The sequence below is a fragment of the Triturus cristatus genome, chromosome 6 (genome assembly GCF_964204655.1).
Source record: "Triturus cristatus chromosome 6, aTriCri1.1, whole genome shotgun sequence".
In the NCBI taxonomy this organism is placed as follows: Eukaryota; Metazoa; Chordata; class Amphibia; order Caudata; family Salamandridae; genus Triturus; species Triturus cristatus.
Genome location: NC_140589.1, coordinates 533532264 through 533559816, shown reverse-complemented (window position 1 = coordinate 533559816; position 27553 = coordinate 533532264). Strand labels below are relative to the sequence as shown.

Genomic DNA, 27553 nt, shown 5'->3' with positions numbered 1-27553 from the left:
ACCAGGCGCACACCAAGGTGCATATTGCGAAGCTCCAGGCTGGAGGCAGGAGATGAACGATTGCTGAATGTGATAAACAACGGACATTCCATGAACACTACAATGATGAAGAGGTCCTGCATGCCCTGATAGAGGACTTTCTGACTGTCTACAAAAGGGAACTCATTCACAATCAACATGCGGAGGCCCTCGATGCCCTGATCACGCTTAAGGAACTACGCAGTGAGTGCAGTTCAAGCTCTCCGTCATGGCAAGACGTCGGGACTAGATGGGCTCTAGGACTTTTCTTGCCTGAATTGCGAGACCACTTAGTGCACCTGTTCAACTTCTTCACACAAGATACGGGTCTCATGCCTTCCATGGCAGCGGCAGAGATATCCCTCATACCCAATCCAGGCAAAGGCCTACCGCTTTGCTTGTCTTACCATCCCATGGCTCTTCCGAATACTGATGGCAAGATTTATACCAAGATCCTGGCTACTCAGCTCGAAAGCTACCTCCCAGATCTGATTGACCCTGACCAAGTAACATTTATACGTAATAGACAAGGAGCAGACAACATGCGACGTATAGCGCACCTCATCAAGAAGTTGCACCACTATCACATCCCAGCTTGCCTTCTCTCACTCGACACAGAGAAGGCTTTTGACAGGGTGAACTGGCCCTATCTACAAATGGTCCTATGCAAACTAGGGATGAAACGGGGCATAATCGCCAAAATCATGGCCACCTATGTTGCCCCCCTGGCTACACCTCATAGGGGTACACGACAGGGCTGCCCACTGTTGCCCCTTTTATTTGCTCTAGTGCTTGAACCACTAGCTATCACCATCCGCCATCTGGCTGAAATAGAGGGTATTATTTTTGAAGGACAGGTGCATAAGATTAGCCTGTTTGCAGATAACCTCTTACTTACCCTTTCACAGCCTACCACCTCTCAAAATCGAGTGCACTTAACCCAACTATTTGTAATCATGATCTCCCTGCTCTACAAGGGCTGGCGCCATTCCGATGGTCCACGGATACAATTAAATATCTGAATGCGTGTAAACTGGCCCCCCTCCATTGCTCCATTCTGGAGGACCTTCGGAAATGGAAACACCTCTACATCTCATGGCTGGGGAGGGTTAATGTCGTCAAAATGAGCATGCTTCCACGACCCCTCTACCTATTTCATACTCTACCTACTCCAATTCCACAAGACAGCATTATGTGCTTGCAACACAATATTCATGCTTTCATTTGGAACAGGAAGTGGCCAGGATCAACAACGCTCTCATGATGCAACCCCAGGACAGAGGGAGCCGTGCATGCCCCAACCTTCTAGATTAATATTGGGCTGCCGATCTGCGATATATCTCTGAGTGGGTGGTGAGAGAAAGCGAGAAGCACTGGTTCCATATGGATAGGGCAGGGGTCTGTAGGCCACTATGGGACCTTAACTGGTTACCTAAGCACGCCCTGCCGCATAGCGCATAAAATGCCACCCCTACTAAAATGGTGCTTGGCAAACTGGCCAGTAAGAAGGGTCTGACCACTTTTCCATTCCCCAATACACCAATCCCACGCAATCCTGACTTTACCCTGGAACTACCCCCTCACTCCTTCCAGAACTGGGCAAATGGCGACTGTAGGATGTTTGAGCAGTGCAAAGAGGACTATACTTTACCTGAGATGGCTAGAATACAATAGTTACAGTTGCAGCATTGGGTGCTACACCCCTCAGTCTACCCTGAGGTCATGAGATCCTTCACTCCCTTCAAGAAGCTAGTGAGAGTTTATGATGGCTCACGAGGGCTCATTGCTAATACATACCACACCCTTCAGCACTCTACACCTCTTCACACACATTCTTACGAGTCTACATGGCCTTCCACTACCACGGAGGGCATATCACCTAAACAATGGGAAACACTGTGGCATAACTTATCAAAAACATACCACAGCAAATCCCTCAGAGAAACTGCAAATAAGCTCATGTTCCAGTGGTATTACACAGCATCCCCTCTCTCCACCATCTACCCTGGCAACTCATGCCTTTGTTGGCACTGCCAACTGGAACAAGGAGACTTCTGTCATATCTGGCGGTCCTGCAGCCTCATCACCACCTTTTGGAAGGAGGTTTCAAGCCATATCAAAGCCACTGTGGGCTATCCCCTTCCAGCGTCCTATACCATGGTCATCCTTGAGATTCGATCTAGCCTTTAAAATGTGATGACCCATGCTGACTGGACATTTAGTAGCTACATGCTTCAGGCGGCCAGGCAACTCGTGGCCCTGACATAGAAGAAGTCAGCTCCACCTTCCACGGCTTCAATGTTTCTCCCACCTATGGCATGTAATGGCAATAGAACAGCTTCTACACAACCTAAGTAGGACAAAAACCAGATTCCAATCTGTGTGGCAATCCCGGATACAATATCTCACCCGTATTGAATTCACTTGTTTTAATACACTAACGTTTAGTTTGCTCCAGATCTTTGGCTGACCCACCCCGCTAGGGTTTTCCTTATTCGCTTGGTATAACTCTTCTCCACTGTAGAGAACGCCCATGTTATGCGTTAATACACGAAGCAGGACCACCCCAGAACACTATCAGCCTTTACCTGTAATCCATTACCCATGTTGTGGTTAAATCCTTTGTTTTTTAAAACATTTTACCTTGTTCCGCCATACGCCGACCCGCTGTGCTATAGACGATCTTGTACTGTCTTGCTAATGATGGTTAATGAAGGTTTTGACAAATTTTGCCTCCTGTAATTAACCTAGCTAATCTGTACTTCTTGATCGTCACCTATGTTGCAATGTCTGTAGTGACACAGTTGCGTCCTGCCTTTCTGTTTTGGAAAACTTCAATACAGAGATTTTGAGTAAAACAAAAAAATTATAATAAGGATGCCTTAAAAAAATAAATGAATGTAGCTGTTAATGCTCAATGTCTTTGTGACAATTAATACAAGCTCCTTCAGACAACTCACATCTGTGGAAAAAGAGCACTGCAATTCACATTTACATACTGCTCTCATGAACATGAGGGCAGGGTGAAGTGACAAACAGAGTTGCTGGACAAATCTACATCTGGGCATGTGCCTCAACTGTTTCTTTGTCTTGGGTGCTGACCTGAGCTTTTTAGATTAGTGTATTTGCAGATCTCTGATTGTTTACAGTTGAATGAACTTCAATGGCAAGTCAAACAAAAGGCCGACAGGAAGCACTAATGCTGGGAATTTCAAAAGGATGGTCTGGTGTACATTAAAACACTCAAAAAAGGTTACCTATTGTTCTTTAACAATATTTCTGGTTAATGCTATGTTCCCCACAGATACTCACCTCATGAATATCCTCCAGGTGCCGGTTAGATCCGGAAAGTGTTGTGGGCCCATACACATTGGCTATCACAACACGCAAATATATTTGGAGCCGTCTGGCAAACAGTCAATTTCTTCTCTGCTTCCAGAGCCCCATCAAGGCATGTAGAAAAGGAGCCAAAAGAGTTTTTATGACAGCAACTAAACAGAAGAGGCACCTTTGCATGCCCTGGGATCTCATTAACTTTAGCATCAAATCTTCAGGGGAGGATGGAGGGTGATGCTGAAACTGTGGGAAGATATAGTATCCGCCTGAAATCTCATTACCATATGTAATTAACTTCCTTTCTGATAGGTACATCTCCCAGATGATTAAATACCTTATGCAGGAGTCCAAAAGCAAAACCCTCATGGATGAGGGATTGAAGAGTTCCAGTTAACCAAAGTTGTCATGCAACACAGCCTTAGCCAGCAACCATCACTGTGTGCCTGAGCCAAGAGACTGTAACGTTTTGCAAAGATGTGAAATGAAGGCCAAGTGGCCACTTTGCAAATATTAGCTGACGGAAGTACCTTGGTGATGGCAGCAGAAGCTTTCAGGGCCCTCATGGAACGTGCACAAATGCCAGCGAGAGGATAATTCTTGGCCAAGGAATACAGATCTTTATACAAAAGCTGGACCAACAAGAAATGTTACTTTTGGTGACAGACTTGTCTTTTTTGGCTTCAGTAAAGCGCACAAAAAGCTGATCACCTATTCAGTCTTGTTGTACATGGTCAACACATTAGGATGCAAGTTACAAAATTCAAATCCTTCTGCATATCAATAAAAGGCATTGAAGGAAATATACAGAAGAGACATAAAATAAAGCACATCACTAGGCATGTCCTAAGCGAAGAAGGTTGAGCAAGAAGAAACGTTATTGTGTATAAGGCAGCCAGATATCCGTTCACAGTGGCATCTGCCAGGCCCTGCTGAGAAAGGGAAAACACAAAGCCCAGAATGTCAGACAAACAAGACTGGAAGGGGTTCAAACCCTCAGTCCTGCACTAAGAAGCAGATTCTTCCCAGGAGCCCACACAGTTTGAGGGTTTTCTGGTAACCAGGATGATTTATGCCACTTCCAATTGCAAAAATTAAGATATCTGGTTGACACTGCTCAAACTCCATGTGTGCAGTAAAACGTCAGTGGATTCAGGAGAAATGCCTGAATATTCAACTGGGAAAACAGGTCTACCCTGTGTGGGAGAGTAAGAGGGGATAAAATGCAGAGTTCCAATAGATCTCCATATTAAATCCTTCCATCTACCATCACCAAAGTCTCACTGATATTATCCAATAAAGTTCTAGAACCATTTTATTTTAAGGACCTTTGCACTGTTTAATGTGTTTTTTAGATTCTTTAAAAAGAACAATCAATAAAATGAAAAACATCAAAAGTTAACAGCCCAAAAATCGTTTGCAATATTTACTTCGTTAGGGCTGTAGACAAAGATTAAGAAACCAAACTATGTAGTTATCCCAGCTTAAATGTACAGAAATACATCTTTCAAAACAATATCATGTTGGGATCGAATTGTGATCATGCTGCACAGCATACACTTGTTAAGTGAATAACTGTAACAAAATCAATCAATAATACTTGTTAATATGCCAGTAACTGAAGCAACATAAAGCAATTTGGGATGTCTACGTACAAATTAGAGGCCAGAATATCATCAGAATTCAGACTATCCCAAGTGACTTACACAAAGCTATAATAAAATTGCCTCAGTTGCTTTGACGCAGATCAAATCCATTGCATCTCGTCCAGATGAGTGTACCAGACAAACAAGGAAGCATCCATAACTGAAGTGGCCTCCGACTTTAATGGATTGAAGATACGAACCACCATGAATTTGGAGAGGCACATCCACTAACGGAGCTCCAGAAGACCAGAGGTGAGAAGGTATACCTTAGCTGAGAGTTCAACTGATGATGGCGCTGCCAGTAACTCAGGGATCTCTAAACAGCCATCACACACCGTATGGCATGTGGCACAAACAGGACGTATATGGCAGGCAGGCCAAGCAGGCCAAGCAGGCTGATAGCTAGCAGAACTAAGATTGGAGTCTGGTTCAGAAACATGGTAATCCTATACTGAATATCTGCAATCCTCTGGGAGGAGGAAAAACCCTCAGGCAGGTCCTGTGCAACACCACACCTTCCAGGGACAGCCTCTGCATGGGGATTAGGCGAGACTTCTGGCGGAACAATATTTGACACAAAAACACACAATAGAAGATCTGAAATGGGTCATCCTGGAACAAGTAAAGAACCAAGAAACCTAGAGAGAGTCCTGTTTGAAAGAGAGCAACGATGGATTTATAAACTTTCCACACAAATAAGAGGCCTAAACGATGGAATGCTATGGTGGAATATACTATGAATAGAAGAACTCAAATCAGGATGTCATGTAATCACATACTAATAATCGATTCCTCATGAACCTGTCACACCTAACAAATACCATTCTCAAAACGTGTATTTTTATAATCTCATGAAAGTTGGGACAAGTAGACAATTTTGAGGTAGAAATTTGTAATAAACGGGTAGCTTATGGAAAAGCACGCTAAACACTACATTTCCCTTGTCCCTGCAAAGCCATCATCATGGAGGCGGAACGACTTCACATCGCAGGCGCAGTAGGACTACAAATCCCATGATTCTTGTAAACTCTACCGGCTGTAAACATACACTTCACAAGTGGTGCATAAAGGTGCTGATTAATATACCTGAGCTATGGCAATAACAGTTGGGGTGACCGGTACCATGGTCTTTTTCTTGAAATGTGGTACTTTTCTTGAAACGCCTTTATTTGACAATGTTTCTTTGGGAGCACGGTGAAATCATGTGACTGCCATCACGTGATTCATCCTGATTACGAGACAGGAAACGGTGCTGCTTTCAAGTACGGTAGCGACGGACCCAACCTCAACATGCAGAATATCGGGCCACGAGTTAGGTGAGGACGCAAACGCAGTCCTTTGATCAAGTAAGTGTTAAAGGAACTTCTCCAGATCAGAGGCGGTCACCATGGAACAAGCAAGACTTATTTTCTCACGCTCATTTCTCTTCCGCTTTTTCTTGGCAGAGTGTGACTACAAGGATAGTCCCTCCCGATAATCCTGAACAAAACATAGGCCAAGTAGGTGAAGTATCACAGTTTTATTCACGATAAGGAAGCAAACAACCAATGCATGTTCTACAGTATATGTATGTATTGCCATTCACTTGTCATCTTTAGTGCTTTTCAAATGTTTTAATAGCACATAAAATAAATATAGATAGAGGGAGTACACTACATAGGTGCATGCAGAGTATCACAATAGTATGGGAGGATAAGCATTGGATATGAAAAATGCATAAAAAACCTGAACAATGTTATCCAATTTCTTTCTCATTTCAGTATAGACCATAAGAAAGAAAAACGTCCTAAAACATGGTCTGTATCAGTTACATGCATGTTATTCTTACTGTATCACTGTATGAAAACTTATAATTGAAGGAGCATTAGGCTACCTTGAGATATAGGGAAAATAACCACTTGTCCAGAAGAAAACCAGCTGACCTAGAAGGCATTGGATACAGCTGAAATATGTCGCCCACAGATGTAGTGGGCCAATACACACCATAACGCCGCTCTGTTTTTAACCTTGCCAAAGTACCAACACATTAAGGAATTTTAATATGATCTGGCAGGCGCTTTTTGACTTCAATCCCTAAACATCTATAGTAAGTCAAGGAGGTTTTGAGGTGCAGATCCAGCAGATAACAGAGACTGAAGTTGCTAAATATTGGGGGGGGGGGCGAGGGGAGGGGGTTTAAACTGGCTGAGAAGGTTGCATTGAAGGTTATGCCATGGAGACACCTCAAAATTGTTGGTACTACTTGTGAAACCGCTTCACTAAGAAAGCCTTGCCCAGAGACCATACTAGTTGTGGCTAATCTTAAAGTGTTCTAGGAAGGAGTCAGCCTTCTCTCCGAAGAGCCACTCACCATCATAGGGCGTGTACAATAATGCTGCCTGGATATTCCCAAAATACCAGTGGAGTGCATCCAGGCTTACTAATGTAAAGCAAGCACTGAGGCCTTGCACTGGGCCATCATATCGGCAGATTACACTCTACACTTCAAAATCTGATTGGTGGTGTCCAAACTTTCACTATTCAGGTTTGAGAAGGGCATCTCAATGTGGTCAGGGAGACCGGTTAAGGCCATCCCAACAAATTAAAAATCAGACATGTGGCATTCACAAGGTGCAGGGCTGGCTGCATGCCTAAAACAAAGACTTTGCTTTGCTTCAACTAAAGATTTCAGACATAAGATCCAGAAAAGCAGTGGTGAAGGCATTGTGATAACATTTGTAGATGAGGCCTGTATCACCAAACTCTCCGGTGAAGAGTGTGTCAAGGAAAACGTTGGGTCAGAAGGCAAAGGCTTATGACACGGTGTGATTTGTTTGTGGACTAGTCTACAGAGTCCAAGAATGTCTTCTACCAGGCTGTCAAAAGTGGTTCAAATTGTGCATCATAAATAGCAACAATGGCTCTGGAGTCTCAGAGGATAGTTGCAGGAATTCGGTCTTTGTTTCAGTAGTGGAAAAGAGTAACATTAGTGCTTTTGCTGGTTTCCGTACCACAGATGCAAGCAAAAGACTTTTCAGAAGAAGGATCAAAGGAGCATGGGATGTCACCGTCTGTTCACATGTCAAGGTCATTTGCATTTTTGATGACTAAGTGGAGGCCAGCCATTGTCCTGTAAGGAGGGAAAAAGGCTTAACAAGGTGTCTTTCTGCATGTGCTCATAATTCATGTTGGGCATATCCAATGCCTCTGAATCTAATCGGAAGAGTTCCCCCATTCAGGTCTCTGGGCCCTTCGAAGGTGGTATGATAGAAGTTCATCATCAAACTGAGCTACAAAGATCCCAGGCTGCTTACATGCAACATTTTCAGGTTTGTAATGTGCCAGTGAATGACAATTCCAGATCTCATGTGTGACACTTTAAGATACAGTTTATCACAAATTCTTTATTAGACCTTTAAAGTTAGACCTCACATTCCTTGTGACTCAAGTTCGTATTCCTACAGTACATTATGGCACTTGTAGTTCTCCATCCATAACAGAAAAGCAAAACTATAAATGCCAGAAAATAAAGACCCATAACATTGCATTTTTCTGTTTTTTAGTTAGAATCTTGAGTTTAAATGTCCCAACAAGCAAAATTACGCAAAATTACGTTGTGCCCAGGAATGGCTGGCAGTGTCAAACATGGCACATCCATTTGGAAGCTGTGATACTGATGGAGCAAGGATTCAAGAAAACGAAACTTGCTTGGAGAAATCCTTCGTTAACGTTTACTAAAACTGTAGATAAGACGAGACTAATACGTACCAGACACCAACACATGGGGAGAAAAGCTCAACACATGCTTAACTAATGTGCAATAAAATGCAACTCAACTAAAACCCGCTCTTAATTGGAAAATATGCTTTGCACATGTGCAAACCAGAATTACGTAGAGAGCCACATGCTCGGCATATGCTTGCTTGAACTTGAAGGAAAGGTGCTGTGGTTAATGCTTTTGCTCAAGAGGAATAATACTAACATGGGATAGAGTAGAACTGGGTGGTGAACAGTGAAAATTACATGGTTTCGAAAATAACATCTGATTATGATTCTTTTATTAATAGTGTACATTTGGGCCTGTCTAAACCAGTAGCAATAAGAAAAGATGGCCATGGATGAAACGAGTCATGCATGCTTAGTGATGACGAGAGATGACCCGGTGACCGAAAGAGCTAAATGACTGCCAAAGAGCAAGGACAGAAGAGATGAGAAAAAGAAGACGTGTATCACTCGTCTATGTAGCCTGCATTGAATGAATTTTTACAATGGCAACAATATATGCATGTTAAGAGGACAACATGAATGAGCTAAAGGGGAAGGGCTAACAAACAATAAGCACCTTAATGAAAATGAATATGTCAACATGGTGTGCCGAAAACTCCCTCGGCCCCGTCCAATCATATTCCGTATTTCATCAATATTTTCAACTTTTGAGGGTGGGACATGTAGAAATAAAGACTATAACTAGAATAGCTTAAGTTAATTATGCAGTCCAGTCCACATCGATGCTGAGAGAGAAAGAGAGGAGAGAGCTGCTAGAAGAAAAGAAGAGAGAGCAGACTGGGAAGATTCAGATCCAAATGACAGCCTGATTAATTTGAAGATCCCGGAAGAATATCGAGGAGGGAGAGAGTGTAAGAGAGGGATGCGCCCTTGTGCCTCTGGTTTATAGAGAAGCCTAGTAAGTATCTGCCCTGTCCTAATCCTGTCCTATAGGTCTTTGTCTCTTGATCCTATATTAAGGAGACCCCCACCAGTCCTTTGGCCAGAGGTGTGGTTTTCAGCATTTCATTTGGTAAATGTCATTCTGTCTTAAATGTGCGTATTTCTTTGCAAATGTATCTTATTATGTGCCTTTGTCTCTTCATCTATCCACTCTTTGCATTTTGAATTGTTGAATTAAGTCTGTGTAAGCTAATGTAATTGCTAAATAAGATTTTCTCTCCCATGTTAAGAATGATGGAGTTTGCACTGTGAAACTATTAAAGGAGCGTTCGATTTATGACTAAAATCTTAGATAAGACTTATGATTCTTACCCAGAGTCTGTGGTTATTTTACTAAGAACTGTGGATTAGTTAGATAGTTGTTACTATCACCATCAACTAACTCAACTAATGGTCCATCGAACAGAGGAAAGAGTGTTGATTTGTGAAGATTAGTTAGGCATTGAGGTTATGTGAAATTTTTTATGTCTCAACAGGAAACTAACTAATCAGAACTTAGGTGAATTATAAATCTTGATTTCCTGCGGATTGCCCAGGGATTGTGTATGAACATCTGGATAAATGTTTATGGGCCCTATTGAGATTTCTGGTTTTGTGATTTGTTCAACCCCGAGGCTTCCCGCTGGACCAAAACTATAAATGCCAGAAAACAAAGACCCATAACATTGCATTTTTTCAACTTTTTAGTTAGAATCTTGAGTTTAAATGTCCCAACAAGCAAAATTACGCTGGCTAAAATGTTGTGCCCAGGAATGGCTGACTGTGTCAAACATGACACATCCACCTGGAAGCTGTAATACCCTAAGTAATTCACCTGCATTGTTAGCGAGGTCAACTGAGCATCTACGCTGTGCCAGAGCGGCCTCTGTTTTCAAATGATGGATATGTGCCGGCTCAGCTGTGATATGACATATTTTGGTGGCTATGATGACACTGCCAGATGCTTGTGCTGGTAATATTCAGGTGTACAGGCCCCTGCCGAGTGAGGAGGGGAGGAGGCCTTCAGCAGTTTTGTCCCCCCTGTATCTGCATAGAGTTTCAAAGAGCAGCAGTGAGGCGACCTAAATTTGGAGTCATTAAACACTGAACACATTTTACTGTGTCCTCTTCGTATTCTGATTTACAGAGGTGAGCTGCCTGTCCAGGCAGCTTTAACACATTGACTACTGAGAGTAGAAATTGAACACAATACTTCCCGTCACCATGACAACCATCTCTCCTTGACTCTGCAGACAGCATCTAAATGCTGACAGAGTCACAGCAGGAAAGCTAATACATGTAGATCTGTATGCCAGCTTGCCTGAGGCACTTCAGTGACCATTATGAGCTCCTAAAGAGCAGCTTCATGTGTCATAACTCATTTACATGCAGTGATATAGACAAATTGTCTAATTTGCGTCAGTTTGACCCCCTAGTGATTGACATTTGGCAGAGCTGATCCAAGCAAGCACAACAGTTTTCTTTTACAGCTTGGCTAATATCTCCCGACATCAAATGCAGAAGTAGCATCACAATCGACTCCAGGGGTGGTGCTGGTGATGCGTAACAGATGCCGCCAAAGGCACAATGATTGGTGTCTTAGTAGACGGGCGTCTCTTCGGCAGCAGTGCCAAGGCCAGAGACAGATGGTGTTGTGCTAAGAACTGCTTGAATTACCAAACCCACAGAATTGGGAATGCGTTTGAGAGAAGCCAAGAGAGCACCATGTCCTGAAAACATCCAATATGGCCAGTTCAAAGTGCTTGGCCTGGGAAGGGTCTGGTGAAAGAGTCAGGAACACCAGCTTGTTGATAATAATATTGAATATATAATAATCATAATTTCTACATTGTGTTTTGCAAGGGCCTTGCATTAATGAGCACATTTTAGCACAGGAGGAGAATCGTTAGTGTCACCAGAGGGAGCATTTGGGAGGGTTTGTGAAGAAAGACAATCTAAGCCCTCTGTGCATTGGCAGGGAGAAAGGCTGGTAAATATCTCGAGGGAAGTTTGACATATTGAGACGCGGAATAAGAGTGTACCTTTTGTTGATTCCCCCTTATGTTGTTGACATTACAACCCGTATTAAAACTTACTTGATTGAGTCATCTTCAGGACTGGGGTCAATTACATTCTTAGTAGAAACCCTTACTTGTTGGCTTGGTAAGTAGGTACCTAGTAGCACAATCAGGTAAGTGGACTATGCAGTGCAGGATATGTCCAAGTTAGCCCTGTGGCTTGAGACAGGAGCACTGCCCTGCTCGCTCTAGCTCCCCAATTGACTCACCACTTAAGGATATTCATCTTTGGTTATTCCTTTAAAGTGTCTATCATCAGGTGGTACTACTTTACGATAGCCAACTAATCGTGTATATTGTAGAACTTGAAGCGCTTTCTTCATCTCATTTCAAGCATGCTTATATCTTTTTGTTCAAACGATGGCTATCTGCAACAGCAAGTCCTTATGCAAAAGAGATCAAACGCTTATGATAGACCTCTCAGCCTTCATGCATGCCAAGAAAATATGGGCATAGTGGAGTGTAAAGTTCTCCCTACTGTCGAAAAGGTAAACTAACCCCTGATGGAAGACTAAATTGGTAGGTATATGCTGGACCGGACGAGGAAGCCAGAAACATTATTTCATATTATTTATTTATTTATCTCCGAGTAGAAAAATCTCAGCTTATTTAAAACCAGAAGAAAAACAGGAGTCAGAGGACATGTAATGTATATGAGAAAGTCTGAGCAAATCCAGAAAGCTTCTGTAAACAATCCGTAGAAGTGAAAATACATGGACCACACGACAACACACTTGATTTTCATGTGAGAAGCAAAATGACACTTATCAGACTCTCCATTCCCCATGCCCTAAAATTCGCATTCTCACTTGAGGGGAATTATGATTTACGAGCTCAGAGCATCTGCTTCAGCGTTATTGGTCACTTCTAAGATTTGCCACCACAATTGTCACTTCCTGACACATCGCCCTTAACTACACAACACAAACCCTTAAAACCTTTCGGCAAACTAGCACTAAACTAGTCCGAGTAATGGTTATTTTCACTGTGAGAAGAGCAATATGACGTCACATGCACAAATTTAACTAGGAGCTATTTACACAGACTGCAAATGATGCAGCCAGAACATTATCTGGGGTGGTCCTGTAACAGACTAATCGTTCTACTCCATATTCTCCTCAAAATGTGTTTCAATGCGAAATTGCAAATTTCAGTTTCCTCAGCACGTTGCAATAATATTTGGCAAGGAAACAGTCCCGCCAAGTTGTGTGGGTCAAGGTGTTTGAAACGAAAGCTATGAAGGCTGCACACAGAGACAAAAGGAGCATGGTGTACCTGCGCAGTGAATCAGTCTGCCCTTCCTCACTTATGAGCTCTGCCTCACTCTGTGCGATTCTCATGGCAAGTTCGCGGTCACGACGCTCCTGCTCCAGTATTGTCTGCTGCTGGGTCTCCTCTTCACGATCCAGTGCCAACTGCATCTCAACTTCAGCCTGCACATTAGAAAAGGGTACGTATATGTGGGTATAATACAAAAAAAAACATTTTCTTTTCTCTAAAGTCGCAGTATAGGCATTTGCTGAATTGAAAATGTACAAACTGGCTGCAGAGACCAAAATAAATATATTACTACATATTGACCAGGAGGGCAATTTCAAACAAGTTTCTTCTTAAGCATATTTTCTGCACTTAATTTAAAAAAAAAAAAAAGAAATTGGTTGCGCCTTTACCCCACCTACCAAGCTGGCTTTTAAAATCATTTAAGGGGAAGAAGCCAATTCAAATGGCTGACAAGAAGTTAGCCAGTTCCATGAGATACGCAAATGGAATTTGATTAAACTTAGTAATGTTAGCCACCAACAGTTAGTGGCTTGGAGCAAGAGTTTCCTGTTTTCATTCTTTGCTCATTTCATTTGGTGTTTAGGAAAGATAGTGTTTGTGTATATATATTCCATGCAGGGGATTCCAGTCAGCCCGCTTCATCAATTGATTTGCTGTAGAGTCATCCTAATTTGGTTGTATGATAGAAGCACGCATGGTTAAACAACTTGTGCCTCTACCACACGCCCCAACAATGAATGTCTAAAAAACGCGTTCCTTTACCACGCATGCCTTTACCACACAATCTTATGGTAAAGGCATGACTAGTAAAGGGATGTGTGGTAAAGATCACAGAGTCCTAAAAACTACCCGACCCCTCAAGCCCTAAAAACTACCCCGCCCGAGTCCTAAACACTTCCCCGACCCTCTTTCCTGAGCCCTAAACACTACCCCAACCCCCCTGAGCCCTAAACACTACTCTGATCCCGAACCCTAAACACTACCCAACCGCCTCAGTGCCCAAAACACTACCCCAACACCCCCAAGCCCTAAACACTACCCTGAACTCCCCAGAGCCCTACAATACCCGACCCCCTGCTGAGCCCAAAACACTACCGACTGCCCTTGAGCTCTAAACACTACCATGACCCCCCCCTAAACACTACCCTGCCCCGTGTGCCCTAAAAACGACCCCAATCCCCCGACCCTAAACACTATGCGGACCCCCCCTGATGCCTAAACACTACCCCGACCCCCCTGATGCCTAAACACTAACCCAACCCCCTCTGATCCCTAAAAACTACTCTGACCCCACTGAGTCCTTAAATCTACCCCCCACCTCCTCAAAACTCGGTCCCAGCCCCACTTACCTCACTGCGTCCTCTCCCGATTCTTCCTGTTCCTGAGCCTGCCCATTCCAGCATCTAGACCGCTCACTGCCTTAACCACGCATATGCTTGATTAAGGCATATGTGTGATTAAGTCATTCATGGTGGAGCATGAGGGGAAACGGCACTGCTTACTCTGCCTGCGTTGTAAAGGCCGTTTCCCTTCAGGTTTTGCTACGCCTACTGCAGCATATAGCATGGGGCACAGGGTAAACCCTGCACAATGTGCCAATCCACACAAAAAGCAGACCCTTCAGTGCCAGGGAGTACTGGATCAATTTGTGTTTTTTGTTTAATATTCTTTTTTCCCCCGTTTACTTTTTTGGAAAGTTTGGTGAAGGCCCTGGTTATATTATATCGTGCTCTTACTTTTTTCAAAAGTTTTTGTAAAACTTTTAAAATTTCATTTAAAAAATTGCAGCCTGTGTATGTGTGCACATGTATGTGCACACACGGGTGGGCAACTCTGAATGCTTCTTGTAATAAAGTTTAACAAAACAACATTCACAAACAGAACAAGTATTGGCAAAGCCAAAAGGTCAGCAGCCAAAGTCACACCTACTGGCTTTGTCACTGCTTATTTCAATTTGCATTGCAAGTCGCACATATAATGTCTCGTTGGGTTCACAAGAGAATGAACCAACCTTTGCCAAATTGTCCATAGGGTTAAGGCTGGAGTTGTGATGCACAACTAGGGAGTGAGAACTCCATTTTACATAATTTAGAAGAGATATTGTGATGATGGTGGGGTTAGGGTATCGACAAATATATTTTTATGGTTTATCTTCATTCATATTTAATTTTGGATTGAAAAGACTGGCTAGGTTTAAGTATTCTACTATTATACTTGTGGGATCTCCCATATCCAGATCAATGTTAGCTACCTTATGATAAGTGGGGTTTTATCATAAAATTGTGGCAGATTATCCATCACAAATATGACATTTGTGATAGATTATCTGCCACGAATGAGCGCAGTGCAGTTACTACGGCATTAATATTAACATTGCAATGCAAATGAAAATCACACAGCAGTAAGAGCCTTCGGAAGGTAGTTGAGTATTAGTGTTCAGGTTGATCAGTTTCTCCAAAAATATTTTATTGCTAAACCACAGACTGATATAGGACTAGGAGTCTATTAGTGCAATTTTGGTAAATGCATTTTTACAACTGGGTAAGAAAGATGCGTGAAGAAGATGGGACTTGCATGGTGGATTTAAAATGCAATACATTAGCGATGCTCTACCACCTCGTCTGCTCTCTCTGTCTTTAAGTAGAATTTGGTATTCTGAGGAACGAACAGCAATGTGAACATGAAGGCAAGCTTCTTAGTTTGTGCAAAATCACACGTTTGACAATCAGGATTGTAAAAACTGTAATGAACATGTATTTATTTTTTGAGGAGCACGATGTCATGTTCCTAAGGAGCCTATTTTTGCCCAAACTCACTAAGTAAAAAACACACGTGAACAAACATTTATTTAGCTCTAAGCATACGATCGCCAGAAAAAACAAGAAAGATTCAGATATTCAGAAAGACAGAAGATGATGGATTTCTTTCAAGAGAAGGGAATCAAGGTGCACACTCTTGGAACCTGTAGCACAAAAAACATTACACTTTTATGACTAAATCAGGGGATGCTTGCCAGTTTGCCGTGAGACTCCCTTTGCAAAAATGAATGAAGAGATAGATTTTTGATGTACACTGGAATGAGAAATAACCTTAGACGTACAGGAAGAGAGACTGTAAACCACAATGCTATCTGCTTGAAAATCTGTGAATGGATCAGTATTGTTGCTGGTGGTACAGGTTAGTGGTGCTAGTGTGTTTTCAGATGTGGTGGCGTTGGTGGGGTGTTACTGGAGGTCCTAGTGATGGGGTATTGGTTTTGTAACATATCGGTTGCGATGGTGGACTTGTATTGTGGTGACTGCATTGGTGGAAAGGTGGTAGTATTGTTAGTTGTGGTATTGCCAGTAGTAGTGTTGGTATTGGTAACGTTATTTGTGTTGGAGGTATTGTTTGTGGTGACGGTATTATTAGTGGTATTGGCGTTGGTGTGGATAGTGTTATTGGTGGTGCTGTTAATGGAATTGGTAGTGGTGATGGTGGCACTGATTTTAGCAATGCTGTAGTACTGATGGTTTTGAGCAAGTACCTATATTATAATATGTGCACATTTCATACACACACACAACTGCGTTTTGTTTTTTAACAAGGGAGGGAGCAGTCTGACTACAATTTGAACGTTCAATGCGATAAACAAAAAGCAATTAGGAGGCCATGTTAGGGTCAGGCACACTCTTTATGAAAAAATATTTACTAAAAAGCCCGCAGCAGTAAACAAAAGGCTTTCTGCCTACGATGTAGGACTGATTTTTATAAATGTGTGATGAGTGAGTATACTTACCAGATGTAAATCTAAACACTTCACATGAGGCAGAAGATACGCCAATCAGCACATTGGTGAGAATAAAATACTCCCCTAGGATTTATGTTATATGTCTTACGTTATGTTATTTTGTATACCGCACAACTCACACAGGATGGTATACCGGTGCTGAAGAAGGAGCTGTATGGATCAAGCCAGGGTCGTGGCTAGGTGAATAGCCAGGTCTTCAGCTTCTTGCACAATTCAAGAACTGAGGAGGCGGCGGCTATGATGTGCTGTAACAGGTCATTTCAGGCTTTTGGAGCGAAGTAGGAGAAGCCACGATCTTTGGATGTGGTTCAGCATATGCAGGATGTGCCTGCAAATAGGGATCCAGTTGAGCTGAGGCGTCTGGTAGGTTTGTGAAAGCTTTTGCAGTAAGTGGGATCAATGTTATGTAAGGCTTCCTATTTGAAAAGAGCTTGTCTGTTGATTGGGAGCCAGTGGAGTTCTCTGAGGTGCAGGGTGATTTGACTGCAGGGTGCAAGGTTGATGAATGAGCCTAGGTGCTGAGTTCTGTATGGTCTGGTGTCTCCTGTTCAGTTGAGTGTTGCTTCCAGCATAGAGTGCATTGCCGTAGTCCAGCTTGCTAGAAATGGCAGCATGTTTGACGGTTCTGCTATTGTTGGTGGGGAGCCATTTGAAGATCTTGTTGAGCATCTTGAGTGTGTGGAAGCAGGAGATTGAGACTGTGTTCGTTTGGCCAGTCATTGTGAGTTGGTTATTGTTAGAAATGGGGGTCTCTGGTTGGCAGAGGTAGATACTTTTGTCCAAACAGGGACCAAACAAAGTGAGAGAGTTACCCTAGTAGGACCAAAAGGGACCGGGTAGTATTGTACTGAACAAAATATTCGAAATTCCCTTCTGTGTCAAAATACACTTCTATTTGAAATATCGCTATTAGTTTGCACAGACCCAAAAATGTTTTACTTAAACAGTAAGTGTCAATACACATCTTAATTTGATAAAAAATTCTTTATTCCACACCTTGCAAACCTAATGATCAGCTTCATAGTTTTTTTTAGCAGCTCCTAACAATTTTAAAATAAACACATATTCATTAAACATTTACAAATACTGCACAAGAAGTAATTTTCATCAAATATTTTTTCTTTTCCAAACAGTGCTATAGTGTTTATTTTAAAATTGTTAAGCGCTTATGAAAAACTGTGATTACAGACTTTGTGTATGGATTATATCAAAAAGGTTTTTAAATTAATTGTTACTTAAAGCTGATCAAATTAAGATGTGTATTGACACTTAATGTTTAAGTAAAAATGTTTTGGTTCAGTGCAAACTAAGAGAGACATTTCAAATAGAAGTGTATTTTGACACAGAAGGGAATTTCGAATTTTTTGTTCAGTACAAATAGGGACCATTACTTCTAGTTAGGGTAAGGGGAATACACACTCTAGATAACCCCTCCTCACCCCTTTGGTAGCTTGGCACGAGCAGACTGGCTTCTCTCAAAGGCAATGTGTAAAGTATTTTTACTCAAAACACACAGTAATACACTGATAACACCACAAATGGACACGACATAGAAAGTATCTTTATCTAAGCTCAACAAGACAAAAACAACAAAAATCCAACATACATGCATAAGAATATAACTTTTCAAAAGTTTCAAGTAACAGGGTCCATAGAAAACTATGGATGCGTGATTCTACCCAACGTACCTGTTGATGCAATAAAATTCGCAAGGTCAAACAGCTGCAGAGATGGGAAGCATTGAGATACAAAGAGATGTGTCAGTTCCTGAGGCCATGGGGAGGTGATTAGACAGTTGCACGCAGGAGAAGTTATGTGTCGAATCCGGACTGTAGGGTGAAGTGATGCGTCGACTTCAAGACGGTTCTGGTCTGCGGGTGATGTGTGGGGAAAACTTGCTGCACTATATATCTTGTCCCAATGGAAAGTTATACTTGTAAGATGTTACAAAGTACCTCTCATTCTATCCTATTGGCCAGATAGCCTTTCAATAGTGAAAAACGAAATTGGCAGTATTTCACTATCAGGACATGCTGCACACACCAGTACATGTCCTACCTTTCACATACACTGCACCCTGCCCATGGGGGTACCTTGGGCCTACCACAGGGGCATCTCACATGTAAGAAAGGGGAACGTTAGAGCCTGGCAAGTGGGTGCACTTGCCAGGTCGACATGGCAGTTTAAAACTGCGCACAGACACTGCAGTGGCAAGTCCGAGATACCTTTTCCTGGAAACTCATGTGGGTGACACAATCAGTGCTGCGGGCCCACTAGAAGCATTTGATTTACAGGCCCTGGCACACTCAGTGTACTTTACTAGGGGCTTACCAGTAAATCAAATATGCCCATCAGGGAAAACCACTTGTAATCACAATTTACACAGGGTGCACTTGCACCTTGACACTGATCAGCAGTGGCAAAGTGCCCAAAGCATCTAAGTCAGCAAAATGAAATTCAGTACAGCATCAAAAATACAGGAGGTAGAAGAAAAAAGTCTGGGGAAACCACACCAAAGATGCCAAGTCTAACAGTTCTCAATTACTATTCTGAGGTTCTAGGCATGGGTTGCCGAAAGGGCTGGGGTCTGAATTGGGCACGCTACCAGGTGGGGTCTTTGTTTAAGAGTACTACTTCTGTCTTGTCTGTTTGAATTTGAGACAGCTGTTTTCATCCATCTGGCAACTTGAGTCATAAAGGTGAAGAAACTGGTCTGGGTGCTCAGCGTCTTATCGGAGAGGGAGATTCTGAGATGAGTATTGTTAGCATGGAATGTGATGTTTATTCCATGAGATGGATAATGATGGCGAGTGGGATCATGTAGGCATTGAACAGAGTGCAACTGAGTGTCAATCTTTGTGGAACGCCGCACAGGAGGTAGATGGCGTCCATGGTGAAGGGGGCCAGGCTGTCTGATTGGGTGCGGCCTTTTACGAAGGAGACAATCCAGCGAAGTGTTAGACCTTTGATGCCGGCTGCTTGCAGTTGTTGGACAAGGATGAGGTGTGAGACTGTGTCTAAGGCTGCAGAAAGAGCCAGTAGGATGAGGGCCATAATGTGCATAATCATCCGGATGTGGTCGACCACGGTGAAGAGGGTGGACTCTGTACTGCATGTGGCCAGAATAATACAGATTGAGTGGTGTCAAGGAGGTGGTTGTCAGTAAGGTGTGCGGCTAGGCATTTATCATCTTTCCCCTGACTTTTGCTGAGTAGGGGAGCTGGGGCCTCTTCCAGGTGTTGACTAACATCTTCCGGTCTACTGAGGGTTTCTTAAGAAAGGGGACTACGGTGGTGTGTGTCAGGCCTCTGGGTAGGTGACTGTGATGATTGAGACATTCAGGATTGGGGTGAGGGCTGTGCTGATGGGGCCCAGCACTTTAATTAGAATGCGGTCAGGCAGGGGCCAAATGATGCTCTGGTAGGGAATGGACCACATGGGTGTTACAGTTTCTTGAGTGGTAATGGTGGGCCAGATGGTCAGAGCGGTCATCTGGATATTAGTAGCAATTACCTGTTGCCACTTCTGCCATTTCTTCTGGCCCTGGAACCCCTCTCGATAGCCATTAGGAGCTTTCCAGGGATTCAAGGTAGGTATTCCGCTGCAAGACAAGTCAAATCCTTTCTGCTGTGCTAACTATTTATAATACTAACATTGTTGCTGGATTTAATGGCCATAATCTGCCCTTTCTCCAAGTTTTTTGCTGTATAAGTTCAACTGTGAGCAGTAAGGAGCTACAATGACTAACACCACCACCATGTCAGGCTTTTATGTCAACTGTTTGCAATGGATCCTTAAAGTCAGAAATACTTGGGCATGTTGCTGTATAGAGGTTTAGAAAACATAGTTGAGGACAATCTCAAGATGCTAATTTCCCGCACACGGAATGATTTTACCCGTTGGCCAAATATAGGGTTCTGTCTGTGGGGTAGTGTAGGACTTGGCCTTTTTGGCAAAAGTTCCCTAAACATTTTGCTTTCCCCCTAGACCATTTTCTTGACAGAGTTGCCAATTTAGATGCTTTGGGTACTTTGCCACTGCTGATCAGTGTCAAAGTGTTCCCTGTGTAAAGTGTAACGGTAATTGGTTGGCCATGATTGGTATGTTTGCCTTACTAGTAAAGTCCCTAGTAATGTGCACTGTGTGTGCCAGGGCTAGTAATACAAAGGCGTGCGAAGAAGGGAGCTCAGGCCTGTAGTGTAGTGCCTGCGCACAGTTGGCTAAGTTAGCATGTTGTCCTGACAAGTTCATCCACTTGTCAGGCCTTACTTTCCCTTTTGCATACACAGTGGGCACCCCTGTGGTAGGACCAGGGTTACCCCTGGGCAAGGCGCAGTGTAAGTAAAAGGCAGGACCTATACTGAGGTGTGTGCTATGTCCTGACAGTGAAAAACACTCCAGTTCGTTTTTCACTGGTGAAAGGCCATCCTGCCCATAGGACAGAATGGGGGAGGCTAGGTATTGTGTTTGTTAGCCTAGTTTCCTATAAGTTTAAAATGAAGAGGTGACAGTTAGTATGTATGAACTCACAGTGTCATAACACATCTTTCTATGAAAGTGGTTTTGTCACTGTGTGTTCAGAAACCACTCTTTTAGAAAGTGGCGGAGTTTTGTGCTTTAAGCATTTCTGTGTGTCTTGGCTGTATGCGGATTGACTGCCTGGTTCCGAGAGGTGCGAGGAGCTGGGAGAGGTCCTGACCCAGGGAGGGGTTGAGATGGCACAAGGCTGCCCTGCATCTGGAGAGTAGGGGGAGGAGAAGCCCAGGAGGTAAAAAGGCCTGGGCTGCAGCTATAAACCAATTGACCCATTTCCTGCTGAGTGGTTAAGGATCCAGACCCCCAGTATCAAAGGGAGAAAGGTGACACTGGGAGGGAGACACCCAGATATGATTTAGGCAGGGGTCAGGGACCCCTGAGCACAACAAACTTCGAGGAGTATAACTATGAGAGCTGAGGCCCCCGAAAGTTGGAATAGAAATGGTTTGAGACTGAAAAGGCTTAGACCAATTTTGTGGTCAAGAGGAACCTCTGCTAAGGAAGGAACAACTGAAGAGACTGATGGGAAGAACTGTTGGACTTGGCCCTTTTTGCAGGGTCATCCCTGAACTTTTTGCCTTCCTCCTATATTTTTTCTGACCTGGTGTTGGCTGTTTTATGACTCTGGGCACTTTACCAGTGCTGATCAGTGCTAAAGGGCATATGCTCTACCTATGGTAAATTGATGTATGGATTAGTGATTCCATGATTGGCTAGTTTGGTTTACCTGTCAGACCCTAGTACAGTGCACTGAGTGTGCCCAGGGCTTGTACATCAAATTCTGCTGTTGGGCTTGCAGCACTGGTTTTGCCACCCACAGAAGCAGCCTGTAAAGTGTGTCTAAGGCTTGCCATTGCAGAGCCTGTGTGCAGCCTGGTACTGCTATGCTGACTGGGCAAGTGCACCCACTTGCCAGTCCCTAAACCTTCCCTTTTCTTCATATCAGACACCCCTATGGTAGGCCCAAGGGCAGGGTGCATTGTTAGAACAAGGTAGGACATGCCCTAGTGTGTGTGGCATGTCCTAATAGTCAATTACAGCCATTTTCGTTTTTCACTATTGCAAGGCTACCTGTTTCCCATAGGCCAGAATGCACAGTTTGATTGTTACATCTTATAATCCTAACTGCCCCAGGGAACATGGTAGAAATTCGAGTTTAGTATGCCTGAACTCAGAATGTTAAAATACATCTTTTAGTGAAGTTGGTTTTAACATTCTGTGTTTAAAAATACCACTTTTAGAAAGTAGGTATTTTCTTGTAGGTTGTGTATTCTTTGTCTAGAGTTTGAGTGACGGGGCCTGGGGGATTCCAGGAGACAGGGTGAGTCAGCACAAGACTGAATAGACTCATCTGCATGTAGAGTGGTGGGAGGAGTTGCACCTGGGACCTGAATAGGTCTGTGCCTTCCCTCCACAATGCCGGCTCCACCTCCTGTGGTGCGTCTGATGTCCCTGCCCTGCACTGTGAAAGGAAAGAAGGAGTCATGTGAACAGAGTGCTCCAGGACTGACCAGAACTGGTTTGGACTAGGCAAAGGCCTCTCTGCCTTCAGAGAACAAAGAGAAGCTGTGCATAATAAGGGGGTCCCAGACCCCAGAACTTTAGATCACTTTTGGGAAACAAGAAGAAACCTTTGCTGAGGAGAGGAACCAGAGAGACTGAGGAGAGACTATCCCTAAGCTAGAGGGATTGGCCTGCAGTGGTTGCCTGACTGCCAAAGAGAGGAGGAAGGAACTTTGTGTGTACTTTATTCAACTTGTGAAGGATCTCCAAGGGCTTGAGAAAGAGTTTGCCTCCTGCTGAAGTCTCAGGGACAACAGACTTCCACCACCAGCTCCCCAAGAGTTGTTTGGAAGTGCCTACAGTTGTGTTGGGCTTTCTGAGGGACTGCGTGTCGCAAGGAGCTGGAAGCGCGACTCACGAAGAAGAAGCGTGTTTTGCCGCCTCAGCCGCTGTCGTCGCATCACTGAAAAAGGGTGTCGCCACTGCAGCTGTCGCTTCGCATCGCAGAAGCATCTCACATCACCGAAGAAGGGTGTCTCCGATGCAGCTGTTGCATCACATCGCAGAAGCATCTCGCATCACCGGAGAACAGTGTCGCCACCACAGCCGCTGTTGTCGCATCACTGAAGAAGGGTGTCGCCACTGCAGCTGTCGCATCGCATCACCGAAGCGTCTCGCATCACCGGAGAAGCATGTCGCAGGGCCTGTCGCGGCTCAGAAGAATCATTGAGTCGCCGCACTGCCGCCGGGCGTACACGCATCGTGTCGCATCAAGAAGAAGACGCCATCTTTGTTTCATCGCACCGGATCTTCATCGCATCACAGCGTTGCGGGTCGCACCGCCACGGAAATGCAGTAAGAAACCGACGCTTCCCGGTTCCTGTCTGTCAGGAACCGACGCATCACCTTCCCTGCAACACTTTCGTTGTATAGCGTTACGCATCCAAAGGTACATTGAACTCAAAGTGTCGCATTTTAACATCTAAAAAGAACTAAACTAATTCTACCATTTTAAGTACAGTATTGTGGATTTTTGTTGTTTATGGTCTTGTGATAAGTCTATATAAAGAATACTTAATTTTGATATAAAACCTGTGTGGTGTCCATCTGCAGTGTTGTCACTGGGTTACTGTATGTGTTCACAAATGCTTTACACACTGCCTCTGAGATAAGCCTGTCTGCTCGTGCCAAGCTACCAAGGGGGTGAGCAGAGGTTATTTTAGGAGTGTACCCCCTTACCCTGAAAAGACACAATGGCCCCTATTTGGTCAAAGGTACCTACCTCTGCCAACTAGAGACCCCCAGTTCTAACAAGGACCAACCCTTGCTTCGTGATCTGGGACTGGTCTGCAGTTTGCTGTTTTAACCAAGGAAGAGGCTGTTGGGACTGTGTTGTGTGCGCTGGGTCCCCCTGCTTGAAGAAGACTGTGCCTTGTGCTGTGTCTTGTAACCCCAAGGTCCTGAGGTGAGGTGGCTCCCTGTTTGGAAACACAGGAACATAAAAGTTTCCGGAGAAGTTTCGAGCGACGCGGTGGGCGCGTGTTGTGGCAGCTTGAGACCCTTGGAAGGTGTGCCCTGTGATCTTGGACACACGGAGGAGAAGCGACACTCTGACGTGCTGGGAGCGTGTTGTGGTGCACACGGGCCGCTGGTGAAGACCGCCTGGTCAACGTGTGCATCGAAGGTGAAGCGAGTTTCGGACCCGCTGGGAGCATGTCGTGGTGCACCGCAGGCGTTGGTGAAGAGTGCCTGGTCAGCGTGTGCAACAGTGGTGAAGTGAGACTCGGACGCTCAGGGTGCGTGTCGTGGTGCACCGCAGGCGCTGGTGAGGAGTGCTTGGTCAAGGTGTACATCGGAAGTGAAGTGAGTCTCGGACACGCAGGGTGCGTGTCGGGGTGCACCGGAGGCACTGGTGAAGAGAGCCTAATCATCGAGTGCACTGGAGAAGTGAGGCTCGGACACGGTGAGCGTGTCGTGGTGAGGCCGAAGGCATTGGTGAAGAGCCCCTGGATATCGGGGCACCGGAGTTGGAGTAAGTCTCAGTGAAGCAGTGTGCGTGCTTTGATGCAACCTGGGACTGTGGAGGTGAACGGCTGATCATCGTGTGCACCATAAGAAAGTGAGTCTCTGCAGCGTGGTGTGCTTGTCTTGGTGCCAACTGAGACCGCAGGAAGGAGTGCCTGGTGAACGTGCACTCGGAGTCCGATCAGCGTTGTGTGCGTGGCTTCGTGCCAGAGGAGACCCGGAGGGTGCTGTGATGAACGTGCACCCGGAGTAACATAATCTCAGAGGCGTGGGGTACGTGTGCTCCGCGGCTGCCTGAGACCTTCCTAGCAGTCGCGGCCCAGACCGGCAGCCCTGGAGGAGCCGAGCTGCCAGGCCGAACCGCTGAAGCCCATTGATAAATTCCTGCATGGAAGTTCGCTGAAGGAGAGGAGAGTGGGGTCGCGCCCCCAGGTAACGTGGATCACTACCTGGGTGGGGTGCGTGCTCGGAGGGACACTATCTCGGCCTCTCAGACCTTCTGGCAATGTGAGCCTTTGCTTCGGCTCAGAGTGGGGCCCGTACTGACCAACGGAGTGGCAGTACTGAGGCCAGCGCAAGAAGCTGCACTTTATGTCATCGTTGATACGTGTGGGGGGCAACTGTTATCGAAGAGGCTGATTGTCGTAATACACTTTGCCAATATTGCTGCTAACGAATTGCCGGACTGTCTTATGACGCCTGACATTATTTCTGCATAACGAAGTACACGATAGTAGCGCTACGCATTGCATTATTTCTTCATTGCAAAGTACATGACTGCAGCTACACATTGCATTATTCCTTAATTGCAAAGTACATGATTGTGGCGGCGCGCATTGCATTATTTCTTCATTGCAAAGTACGTGATTGGGGTGTGACGCATTGCATTATTCCTTCATTGCGCAGTACATGATTATATCGTTACACAGTGCACTATTGTCTGTCCATTGAAACATGTGTGATTCTAGCATTACGACCAGCATAGCATTTTGAAAGCAATGGTTGGGATTTGAACCTACCAGCCAGTCGGAATAAATATTACCCTTTATTATACATTGATTTTTGTATCGTGTGGTCTGATCGTGTATCTTTTTATATAAAGTTTATACTTGTTTTATCAAACTCGTGTGGAGTCCATTTGTGGTGTCACCAGTGGGTTGCTGTGGGCGTGGTTGCACATACTGTACACTCATACCTTGGAGATAGGCCTGGCTGCTCGTGCCAAGCTACTAAGGGGTGAGCAGGGCTATCTCAAACGATGTCCTTACTTGGCCTAACGTTGAGTGGGGATTCCTGGGTCTCGCATCTGGAGACAGTGGTGTGGGACGGGGACTTCGGCTTCCAACAGGTAGGAACCAAGTCATTAGGATGAAAGTAGCACAACGCTACAACTACTTGTTCAGTATGATACAAGTGGTGTAGCAAGGATGTCATAGGCCCTAGTGCAAAAAAGGTAACAGCCCCTTGACTACCGGTATGGTAGTAAAATACAGCAATAATCAGGGTTCAGTGGGCCCTTCAGGCCTCTGGGCCCCTGATGCAACTGCACCTGCTACACACTTGCTAGTTATATACTTGGTTGTTATCTCTCCTCACCCTCAAACAATTACTGAACCACAAATATGCAGACATCAAGGCATTTGTTTGGGTGGAACACAACTGAGATTGAGGCTGCTTAGGATTGATGCATATACTACTTCTGAAAGGGCTACGTCTTCCTTGACCTCAACCACCTACCACTTAGGTGAACCTGGAAAGGATGCGTTAAGAGGCACGCAGAAGTTGGATATGCCATATGCACATAAGATACTCCCTTAGCCTTTATCTGGTCAAGTATCAAGTTCCATTGTGGTCAAATGGAACAGTGCACACAAGCTGATGCTAATTGTCCCAAGACTTCACTTAGTCGCTCCTATATGGCTTTGTGACAACATATGCATAGGTGGTCCATGGATTTAGTGGAAGATCCAGAAGGGCATCATATGATGAGACTAGCTGGTTGCCCATCTGTATTGACAAGTACCAGGGCTCATAACCAGTTACATTAACCATCTCAATAAAAATAACACTATCTAGAAAAATGGGGATCTCTTAGAGGGGTGATCTAAGGTCTGAACAATCACCTCACTGACCAAAGTTTCTCTAAACCAACTCACCAGACCACTCATCTTCTGTGGCAAAGTTTGCCTGCCTAGAACTACATCCCCAACAAATGGTCAGCACTGCTTACTGCCTAGTATCGGTTTCTCTAGGGAGGCTACACTAACATACTCAAACTTTATGACCTTGCACAATTAGTCAGAATGCAGTCACTTTTAATACTGAAGGTGTCCGCACCTGGACCAAGACTAGCTATGTGTACTATGGCACTTATTGTAAGTCCAACAATATTGGCCTTAAGTGTAAGTACAACTACATGGTGCCCATAGCTCACCCATACAAGCTTCGATTCACCTAGCCATTTTACTCAACAGGACAGACCTGACTAGTCTCTCAACACAAGGATGAGGATGCCTGGCAATTTACCTGATTATGGCCCATACCAGTATCTTAGGACTTTGGTGGGGTGCAACTGAACCCAATTTGAAGGAATGGATGACCAACATGTTCAATAATCAAATGACTTTGCTTGAACATGTGTTGTCCATCTCTGAATA

At 44.3% G+C, this 27553-nt stretch overlaps 1 protein-coding gene across 9 annotated transcripts in view; it reads right to left on the bottom strand.

The window, feature by feature from the left end:
• MYO6 (myosin VI) overlaps window positions 1-27553 on the bottom strand; it is an 856486-nt gene that overhangs the window by 108517 nt on the left and 720416 nt on the right. For all 9 annotated transcript variants that reach the window (XM_085610973.1, XM_085610975.1, XM_085610976.1 and 6 more), the window contains exon 28: window positions 13037-13194. In XM_085610973.1, coding sequence (XP_085467099.1) covers window positions 13037-13194 — 158 coding nt within the window. The remainder of the gene's footprint in view (window positions 1-13036; window positions 13195-27553) is intronic.